An 11,869-nucleotide genomic window follows, 5' to 3' on the forward strand; every position below is an offset into this window, starting at 1 on the left:
AAAATCGGATCGGATTGGTCGGTCCAACCGATTGGACCATGAACCGATCAGATGTCCGGTTCGAGTCACCCTCAAACCCGCTAATTTACATTGAGCCACTTTAAACCGGTTGAAAACGGAAAAACCGGTCCACAATTTAAATCCCTAATACGCGACAATCTTCTTCTCTTTCACGTAGCCCTTTCTCATCTTCTTCTCTGTCACGTAGCCCTTTCTCATCTTCTTCTCTTTCAGTCTTTCTCAGTTTTTCTCACGAAAATTTCTCAGCAAACACTCTGATCTCTGCGAAAATTCTCACGGTTTTAGCTCTGTCTTCTGTTCTCTCTGAAATCCCACCCAAATCGCATCTGAACTCGTTGGAAATCGACGATGACGTCTTCCTCCCTCGTCGGAAATTGACGACGTCATCCTCCCTTGCTGGAAATCGACGGCGACAGCTCCATTCGTCAATCCAAGTAACGCCATTCCTCGCTCCCTTTACATTTAAGTTAACACCCTTTACATTTTTCAATCTATAGAGCTGTTGTGGTTGTATTAACATGATCTTGAGGATGGTTCTGCTTTGATTCAAGTATATTTGCACAAAAAAAGTGCAGGGAATTTTTTCCAATTTATATATGGTAAAAAATTATGAGGTCTACGTAAGTTTTAAAACCTTTATGTATACTTTTGTAGTTTGACTACTACAACTTCATATCTTTTAAATGTAAATGATGGGAGTAATAGAATTAAGTGAAAATTAACAAATATTCTCAAAAAATTAAAAAGTAGAACGTAATTGCAAGCTTGAATTATTGCAGTTTTACGATGTTATTATGGGTGTTGGGATCTTTTAATTTATGTAGAACCAGATATTGATGTTAAAAATCAGTCCTTGATTGATTCCACTATAGAAAGTTTAATGCTCTACCACTGATTGGATGTAGAGTTTGCAATATTTTTTAGAAAATGCTGATACATGACCAAGAGTTAAAACAAAGATGAAAATTGCTTTTGCTGAGAGACTGGAGATGATTAAGTAATTGGATTAGCTAGTATAGATTTTCAGGTCATAAAAAGCTTCCCTTAGCTGATAGTTGTTATGATAGTTTTTTTGGATTCTAAGGCTTGCTCCTGTTAGCATAAGCTCATGAAAGACTATCAAAAAGTAACTTGAAGGAAGAAGCATTAGGAGCCTAACTTCTGACTAGACCTTGCCTGTGAATCTGCACTAGTGTCTTTTCAATCAGTAGGTTTTGGTGGGGCACTGAAATGTAACTATCTAATTTTCTTATTTGTTCAGATTTCAGAGTTAAAATTTGATGGTGAGTTCCATTCATATATAGTTTTGGATTGGATATCTACAGATTGGGCTGGCATACGCCATTTTAAGTCATTCTTTCGTGGCTGTGGTTGTGAGCATAACTTTCTATCACATTCAAACCTAATAGTTGGTATTAGCACTGTAGTAATCATATTCTTTCGTGGCTGTGGCTGTGGCTGTGAGTGACGACAAGTTTTGTTTTATGTTACATTTATATGTCATATAAAACAATTAACAATGTATTTTGTATTTGATTCTTTTGATTATACCAAAAAGTTTACCCACAGATAATCTTGAAAAAGATTAAAAATTGTTGGTTGCATTTATTTGAGATTACACAGTCGTGAACTTGCAATTGGTTTAGTGATAATTGTTGTTATTTCTTGTGTGATAGGTAGATAAAGATTAAAAATAGACAATGGCAACATCTAGCTCTAGGTCTTCTTCACAATCTAGTAGAGGTAGGACTGATATGGTGATGAATTTTGATGCTAGTGTGTGAAGCTCAATCAACATGGATACGGATCAAAGAAAAAACACTTGCATCAAATGTTTTGTTATTAATTATTATGTATTTTGTCATTTGATATGTAAATACAACATCATGTTTGGATTTAGACTTTGAATTGTTGTTAAATACTTTAATTATGTTAGTATTGTTGTTAAAAATTTGAACTTTGAGTCATGTTGGACAGTAATTAAGTTGTTATTGTCTTATTGAAAAATAGAAATATAAAAAAAAAATTGTTTTTTTTTTTTTTTAAATGGGCTGACGTCATTATGATATGTGATGATGTCACCAGTCCAACCGGCGGTCCAACTGGTTAGATCAGTTGAACCGTGACCCGGCCATCAGAGCGGGTTGCCCTCCGGTCCGGTTTTTAAAACAATCGCGAGTCGGCTCGTTTAATATTCAAACTCGGCTCGATTATAACCAGCCGAGTTCGAGTCTACCTCAGCTCGGCTCGATTCGGCTCACGAGTCAATAGTGGGTCGTTTAGGGTTTTTCTGTAAAAAATAAAAGTTTTAGGCTTGCTTTGTAATTTGACATGTAAAAGTTTTAAAATATTGCAAATTAACCCAAACCCCAATTAAAGGTTTAGGATTTTATAATTTGTTCTGTAATACATTGTTGATTTGGATTTGATTTGTGTTGATTTGGATGCAAATTTACAAAAAACTTGGATTTGATTTGTATAAAACAAGATCTGCGGGTTATATAAAAAATGGGCCAAACGAGTCGTAATCGAGCCATAATCAAGTCAGTTCAAGCTCGAGTTAATCGAGTCATAATCGAACTTTTCGAGTCGAGTCAAACGAGTTCGAGTTGAGTCACGAGCCAGCTCGATTATAAACGAGTAGAGTCACGAGTCAAATTTTCGTGACTCGACTCAAACTCGTTTAATGCTTAACTGAGTTAGGCTCGTTTAGGGTGATACTCGGCTTGTTTAAAACCCTACTTACACTAAAGATAATTTATATAACTAAACCTCTATTAACTTATAACCTTTATTAAGTCAAAACAATAATTTATATAACTAAATCTCTATTAAGTTATAATTTCCTCATTGATCATAGTAATAAAATTAGTTAAGTACCATCATTATGATTATAGAAAAGTTTTACTATATATAAACAATTTTTACAAGTAATTAACGTCATTAATAAAAGCAATTATAGCTCTAAGAAAATTCCTATTGAAAATATATGTTTAGAAAAAGAGTTTTTTTTTTTTGTTTTTTTTTTTTGTTTTTTGTTTGTTGGGTGATTGATGAATAAAAATTAAGGATACAACTTAGATTAAAAAAAATAAAATTGAGAAGCAATTTCAAACTTACAATAATTTAATTCAAAATCAAATATAATCCACAAAAACTTATTTCTTAATTAAAAAATCCCTTTTAGTTTTCCAAATTCTTTAATTTTATCTTTCTCCATTAAAAGAAAAAAAATTAATTTCAAAATTTTTTTAATCTATCAAAGTAGAGTTTGAATAAGTTATATAAAGAATTGCGGTTTATGTACAAATGAATGGGGTGTCAAAAGTGTTTACAAACAAGAATAGATAATAAAATTACTAAATTTACATATAAAATATATTTTTAATTATAAAAATAAAAAATAGGGCTTCCTTACTAGTCAATGGGCAGTGAACCACTAAAAGTGGGCAGTGATTTTTAGCCTCATATATATACCAAAATTAGCCCGTGCTTAATTTGGGTTTTGTTTAGCACTCATTTTCCCCAAATTTCAAACTTAATTAGCATTATGGTTGACACCAATTATTCCTCAATTCTTAAATATATTCATCAAACAAATAATATTTTGAAATAAAAAAAAAAATGTTTCAATGATTTAGAAGATTTAGAGTTAGGGTTCACATAAGAATTAAGATTAAAATTAAAATTAAAATAAAATAAAATATAAAAACATAAGAGTATATATATGTCACTTTTAGTAATTTTCATTAAGTTAAAATTGTCAAAACAAAAAAAAACTTAATAGTGGGAGATATTTGTCAATATTATTGGAGCTAAAAAAGTAAAAATCACTTCCTAAAAAGCATCTCTTGAACTTAATCCTTAAAAAGTCACTATTGGACCTAGGGCTAGATACATCTTCATCTGGCTGCGTTGGGCCAAATATTGGGCTTTACGGCCCAGTTTCTTCTAAGAAGCAATAAATCTTGGTGAGCTTCGAACACTCAAATTAATTATGGTATATTTAGGTTTGCTTCCACCAAATATACTCTTGGAAAAGTATTTGTTATATATATATATATATATATAAAGGTTAAAATTGACTTTCGTAAACAAAAAAAGTGTTGGTAAAACCTTTCCTCTTAAATTATTATTGACTTCTTGGAAATGTGCATTTTAATGTTATATAATTTTATACTAATTTTTATTTCAATTGAAAAGAACATGTGAAATAATATAAATAATATATACATAGGCAGACGTATCCTTAACTAGAATTATAAGTTAAATCCTTGTAGTAGTTATATGTCAACTTAATTTTTGTAGTCTTATACTATAAATTACATATATAATAATTATTATTTTTTACCAATAAGTGAAAGGGATATATCCTTAATTAATATATAGCAAATTTCTATTGCAAACCCCATTAAAAAATTGTGAGAAAAGTTAATATTGAATAAGAAAATTATTTTGATCCTATCTAATAACTTCAGGATTAGGATTACAATTTTGTTCTTTTTTTTATTACGACTCTTCACAATCAATCATAATCTCTTTTTTCTTCTGTAAAGTAGAGATAATATGAAAATATATCAATTCCCATAAAATTATTAAATATAATTGATGAATTCCAAATTCATAACCAGCTGGATTAGGAGAAGAAACTTCCATTGAAGAAGTCCTTGTGTTATATAATTAATTGAAGTATTGAGGGAGAGAATAGTATGAATAAGTTAATTAGGTGAGTGAAGGCAAATTAAAAGCATCTAGTGATCCAATTCATGTTGAATTATCTGTCGTGCCATCCATGCCACTTCCCAAGCACGTTATTCTAAACCCTGATCCCCCTCCATTCTCCTTACCCTTTGCATTCAACTTCCCTAATATAAACATACATAAACTAAACTAATCGTTTGAAAATTTTTATAATACCACAAAGGATCCACATCAGTAATCAAATCAATGTTAATTTCATTTGCCATCGAAATACACATATACAATGTTCATTTTAAACCACTATTGAGTGACCTGATAATAAAAGAGCAAAAAAAAATTATATGAACTGTTAAGTTCGAATCCCTCCAAACACTAATAGGGGTGGTCATTGTGGCTCTTACCTGATCAACAATTCCAGGATTTCAAGAGATTAGTAGAGGTTGGACACCCCCGATGAACCAAAAAAAAAAAAAAAGTTCATTTTAACATATTTAACAACCTTAGTAGTTTAGTAATTCTTCTTTTGGAATTATAACACCACATTTATCATTATTGTTGTTCTAGTAAACTGTAGTTTGTTGTGATGTATGGTACTCATTGGCACACAAGACAAAGAATAATAACAAAAAGTTAGAAGTGATTTATATATATAATTAAACAAGTGCTTAAACAGTTGCTATGTTGGAGTTGTTATGATAATATATAGAATGTTTATTGATTTGGAGAGTCATGGGTGAACTAAATAAACATTATCCTAGGACTTAACTTGGCAAAGGGGAATGAATATGCCCACATAAAACCAGCTATAAACTCTTAGAAACACAACATCACAGCTAATACTTTTAACTACTTAATGTATATATGTAAATGTATATGTGGAAGTATATATATGTATATACTTTGTGTTTTTGTAGCCAGAAAACACTTTTTATTTATAATAATCTAGATTAGTGGTCATCGATTGACAACCACAAACGTTACGACACTTGGAAGTTCCCCATTCATCAGCCGCATACCCTATTCACATGTTCCTTTCATTCACCTAACTAATGTCTTAGAATCCGGTGCTTTTTGCTATTAAAAAAACCATTACATTTGTCACATCTAAGTGATGATTAAATTAATGAATAGATGATGATGTTGTTACCAATAACAATAACAATTAACAACAATGATAATCATGTGTAGTTAATAAATATGCATATGTTTAAGCATAAAGTGCAAGAGTCGGTTTTAATAAATTGATGAAATGAGTTTTACTTGTATTGGTGGAACTCATGATGGTGGTCTCAAGGAAATAGGTAAGTACAACTTGGTTTTCGGAGGAAAGGATAAGATTTTGTATTCTATCTTCCAAGAGGGTTTGCTGTCTGCCTACGTATATCCTATTTAAGAATGGATATATATGGTGGAGTAGTCATTAATTTATTAATTCACTACTTAAATTAATTTTAACATAGATTACTCCAAAAACACCTATCTCCATTGCTTATCTAAATCACCTCCTGGATTTAGTTACTTAAAATGCCACTACATTTTATTCCTTTTCTTTTTCTGAGAAAAATGGTTACGGAAAGGGGTTGACCCATACCCCACAAGAAACATTGCGCCTATTTTGCCAAGCTCACTTGATAATCAAGAATATGATTAATTCTACAAAATACTTAATAGGGAATATTAGGGTATTGGGCTCTCTCTATCAAAACAATGATAAAACGAAGAGGATGAGGACGATGAAAGTGGTCACAGATATACATGATAGAGATTCTAATATAAAGATAGATTCTTTAGCTAGGCAAACTCTTGTGTTGAGCCAGAAAGAAAGAAAAAAAAAAAAAGAAAGAGTAAGTGGTGTAAAAGAAAAGAAGGAATAAATTGTCCGAGAAGGATTCCACTTTGATGCAGTTGTTTTCATGCTTTTTTTTTTTTTTTTACACACTTGTATGTTTTTTTCTTATCTAACTTTTATGTGGGTCACGTTAGAATGTCATTATCTTTGCCCTATTTTAAGAGAAGATTACACTAACAAGTTTAAAGGGCGTTTGTCATTAAAGGATGAACTTCCTGGTGAAAATTGATAAAGAAACACTTAAAGATATGGGAAAAGCACAAAAATAAAGACAGAAAAAGGAAGTTGTTTAGTCAAATGCTAGGGGTAGTTGCACCAGCCTTAAACCTCTTTGCTTTTTTTGTTTTCAGAGTCAGCTAAAAGAGCATTTCTTTATTTAGTTTTTTAATTAATTACTGTAATGAATCTTTAACCTAACGACTCTTAATGTATGAGCTTATATCTAAACAAATTAATGAATGTGATTAAACAGATAAATCTCTCGAGATTATTCAAAGTTCGAGTGAAAGATAAATCAGGAGAAAATTTTAATTCGAGATAGATGTTGAATAAGTAGTGGCCAAGACGATGACTAAGGCATCATCTTAGAAATTGTCAAGGGACAAACTCCTTTCTTCATCTTTCTCTTTCTCTTTTTCTATGCATGATGGATGAGACAAAATATGTAGAATATTCACGCCATTATAAAAATTAAAAGCCACTAGATCTAATGCTTATGCAATGTACAAACAAGTTGTTATATTCACTGTTAAATTATTGTACCTTTTCTTGCGTCAGTTATATGTCTCCATAGACTACAGTACTCTCAACCAAAAAAAAATTAAACCTACTTCTTGAGTTGGCAAGGCAATCCTACCCATATGAACCCTAGAGTTTGATATTAATTACACGTTTATATATGTTTTTCTGTTTAAGTCTCACACGTATTACCATTGATCACCACTACTTGAATATAAATTATAACATACATAACAAATTTGCGGACGGAAGAAGGAAAAGAAACGATAAGTCTTAGAGGAGTTATAGAATAAAATAAAGAGTCATTCTATAATATATATATATCGGAAAATGATATACAATAAACATATATTCTGTGAAATAATTAAAATGACCATAGAATTAGAATATTGTTTTGTGAAAAAACTGGCCAACAAGGCAATTCTTTATCTCTATGTAAAATACTTTTTTTCTTTTGAAGCCTGATAAAACATGGAAATAGGAGAGAAATTAGAAGATTGATGATAATTTGGTACTCATAGTCGATGAATGATTTTGTCATCCACTGTTTGGTCATGTCAGTTCCACATGTCTGATCCTTCTCTTGTCCAAAACAAAAGAAATAGTAACAGTGATGTGTTGAAAGATGCATACAAATTATTCTTTTTTGTTTTATTGTCTTGGGGTCCAGAAAAGAGTTTATGAACGAAATAGAGATAGTAATGAGAACAAAATAACAGCAAAATAAATCATAGATAGTAAATAAAGAGAAAATAACACGTGTAATTTATCCTGATTCACCCAATATGGGCTATGTCCAACCGAGTCAATATTATTACAATATTTCCCCACCTCTCTCATTTACAATGAATGAATTGTCCTATGATTTGTTATTACACTCATAACAAGAGAAAAATATGTTTATATATTAGGTTTAAAGTGACAAAACCTAGTTTTATAAGGATTCATATTCTTAAGCCCAACCTAATAAGAAATTAATAATTTAAAGAAATCCTTCAATGATTATATATGGAAAATGCCCAAACCGCCTACAGGCCCAAGGGTACTGCCCCCACGACCCTCGCTCACTCTCCAGAGAGCGAGGCCGCCGTCCGCTGATCAGACAACGGGACCCCTGAATGTGTTTGCGTAACCCATTAATGCTGAAGTAGTCGACAGCAAGGCCTCATGCCTCTGCAGTTTAATCACTAAATATTTAAGAAATAGTCACATAGGTTAGGCTACCCATGTGCTTGTTTTTATAAAATGTTCTTGTAAAACAAAAACAGATGACAAACCAACTGCACTATTGGAAGAACTTGGTCATATAATAAATTAACCCAACCCTCCAAAAGGTATGCTCATGGGAATCTCTCTCTCTCTCTCTTTGATCTATTTTTCCTGTCTTAGAAATGGCTATGGCAGGTGTCAATGGCTGAATTAGATTGCTTAAAACCACTGCAAACCTCCAAATGGGAGTTCTAATCATTTAGCCTCAAGTTTTTTGAGGTGGGAGAAGATGGCCCATACAATTACAAACTGTCCCTACTTCATACACTTTTTTTTTCCTTGCTAATTAATTAGATGAATATGAGGTGCATGCCCAAGTGTCTCCAAACCCTTCTCAAAAGACAAAGTAGTGATGCCCGTCCCCAGGAAAGCTGAAGTATTATTCATATATATATGTTTATAATACTTTAGATCTATAGAAAGACACCCATTATATGCTCTTCTTCTCAAAAAATTATTAATTTATTTATATATAAGTTTATTGGTGTACTAAGGCTTGTTCAAATTAATGTTATCATTATGTTATTGATAATATTATTAATGTTCAACTAATTACACACTTATATAGGGTTCTCATCTGACTACCTGTAATTATCAGACCCAATTATGGATTAGGTCGGCCACCTCAATATTGGAATAAATTAGACCATTCAATTTCCAGACACTTGTTTATAATTATCTGTTTTTTGTTTCTTAATAAATACACTAAAGAGAATGTTATACATATATGACATGGTTCTAGAAATTATCATATTAATTATAAACAAATTGGGAAAGTAGAAAAAGGAGAATAAAACATGTGGGTGTTGGAAAAAATCACATGACCATGGACCAAAAAGAGTTCCTAATTAGGAAGATTCCTGATTAAAAAGAACATAAAATCTGACTAATTAAAACTTATTCACAGTTAAATTCCTGTCATTAAAGGTTTCTCGATATCAAAACTCTTCTTTAAAAATCCTAAAATAAATTAAATAATATGACGAGACCAGGGCAGTAGTGTCACGAAAGCAAAGTTTCTTGAGGTTCTAATGGATGGTAGAATATCTAAAGAACCAAAGGTGACAGGTAAGCCAAGCTAAATGAGCTGTCATGTTCTAATTGGCTGACGAAAAAACAGTGCGAATGGGAAGCACGAATGCTAAATGGAAGGTGGTGAGTGGTGACCTTATTCTTTAGAATTACAAGTAGATCTGAGTCAGACGATCATTTTTGCTTTAGCAAATTAAAGTCGGTTCCTCTAATTTTTCTATTAAGTCTTGGCATTTACTTCTGAGGCTTGGGCGGAGGTGTGCTTTAGCATTACTATATATTACATACTGCCTTGATTTCCATCATTTCTATCTCTCTCTCTCTCTATTCATTATTCTTTTGTTTTAACCCAACAAAAGAAATTAAATACATCAGTATGGAAGATCAGTTTCCGAAAATGGAAAACTTCATGCACAAGGAATTGCCATCTTATTTTCATGGTATGGTGCCATCAGGATCGAAGTTTTTTGGCGATTCAATCTTCTGGGGTGCCTTAAATGACACTGGTTGTGGTGATGACACTGGCTGTGGCAATAACATGAAGTCTTCATCTTCCTCACCTGATAGATTGTTTTCGAGTTCCGAGTCTAGTTCATCGGCTGAAGAAGTTTCTGGTGCCAGTTTGCTTAGTAACATTCCTGGATTTATTAAACAGGATGTTATTAGAGAAAAGTTTGTTTCGGGATTGAGTTGTTTTCATCCACACCGCGGCGCTTCGGTTTCTGATGTTAAAGATAGTTTTATTCCTGTAAATTTCTTGGAGTCTTTTCCAGAACTAACTCAAGCTCAAGTTTCTGAACCGCCTTCTCCGTCTTCATTATCCACCACATCGAAATTCCCAAATTTAACTTTGTTTTTGCAGGAACCTCCCATGTTAAATCCTGCCACACAAATGGCTAATTCACTTGGCAAAAACCAAGAGAATCATGAAATTATGTCATTGTCTCCAAACCCTTCATTTCATTTGCCGCAACCTGGTCATCTTCAGTGTCAACCAGGCAACGAATGGCTCAAAATCGATCGAAGTTTGGCAAATTATTCATCTAAAGGCTTCAGTGATTACTGGCTCAGTACTACTAAAACACAACCGATGAAATACAGTGGAAGAAAACTGCAAAACCAGCATCACAAGGGTTCAAATTTCTCATCAGTTTCATCACCCGGAAAGCTTTATAGAGGAGTAAGGCAAAGGCACTGGGGCAAATGGGTTGCAGAGATAAGGCTTCCAAGAAATAGAACAAGGGTTTGGTTGGGGACTTTCGACACGGCGGAAGAAGCCGCTATAGCTTATGACACAGCCGCATATTTGCTACGCGGAGAATATGCACATTTGAATTTTCCAGAACGCAAGCATCAATTAAAGATCAGTTCTTTGAATGGAACAACGGCGGCTCTTCTTGAAGCGAAGTTGCAGGCAATATCCCAAGACATTTCTTCAAATAAAAAGTCTAATGAACACCAGCAACCATCGACTTCGCCAAAGAAGAATCCATCCGCTCAGAATGCAAAAGTACTAAAAAATTTGCTCCAAAACACACAAACTACAACAACAAATTGGCAGTTTGAGTTGGAGAGTCAAGGTGGATCTGAAATGACTGAAAATACCAAGAAAATTCAAGAGGTTTCATCGGAGATGGACACTGTTCAGTTAAGTAGAATGCCCTCGTTGGACATGGATATGATTTGGGATGCTCTTTTGGTCTCTGATTCATGACATTTTTTTTTTTTTTCTTTCTTTGAAATCAAACTTCATGAGGGGATTATGTTAATTTCTTCAATAGGGAGCCCATTAGTTTGGTTTTTCTTTTTTAATTACTGGTCATATTATAGGACAAGCTATATGCACCTTCATCAATGGTGGATTTAATTAGCTTAAGTGATGAAGTACTTTAAGCAATTTCTTTCCATTTAATTTCCTTTGTGCAGTTTCTAATAGATTTTACAATTATTATTATGCTTTGAGTTTATAATTATATAATACAATAGAAAATTGGAAGAAGAAGAAGAATACACATAATTGTTGTAGTTAGTAGCTGCCAAATTTAGAATGTGGAAGGTGGGTTGATTGATGCTCCTCTTCTAAAGTCAAAAGATTTATATTTATATTTATATATTTTATATTATAAAATATGGAAAGAAATTGAGTCATAATGGGACCATTTTGAATTGGTATTTGTATTTTAAATGGGCTTTTTTGGGTGTCATTTGGTGTATTATGACATTTTTTTATCATAAAAACAATATTTATTTCCGGTTCTT

At 32.4% G+C, this 11,869-nt stretch overlaps 1 protein-coding gene across 1 annotated transcript; it reads left to right on the forward strand.

The window, feature by feature from the left end:
- The first annotated feature begins 9,880 nt into the window (after positions 1–9,880).
- Positions 9,881–11,517, forward strand: LOC116125655 (ethylene-responsive transcription factor ERF062). The gene has a single exon (XM_031411380.1). The coding sequence runs from the start codon at positions 9,987–9,989 to the stop codon at positions 11,322–11,324; it is 1,338 nt and encodes a 445-aa protein (XP_031267240.1). The 5' UTR covers positions 9,881–9,986; the 3' UTR covers positions 11,325–11,517.
- The last annotated feature ends 352 nt before the right edge of the window (positions 11,518–11,869 follow it).

This window comes from Pistacia vera, unplaced genomic scaffold (assembly GCF_008641045.1).
Source record: "Pistacia vera cultivar Batoury unplaced genomic scaffold, PisVer_v2 Contig104, whole genome shotgun sequence".
NCBI classification, from domain to species: Eukaryota; Viridiplantae; Streptophyta; class Magnoliopsida; order Sapindales; family Anacardiaceae; genus Pistacia; species Pistacia vera.

Excerpts from the sequence above, each read along its gene's own strand:
- LOC116125655 (XM_031411380.1), top strand. The coding sequence starts at position 9,987 with ATGGAAGATCAGTTTCCGAAAATGGAAAACTTCATGCACAAGGAATTG.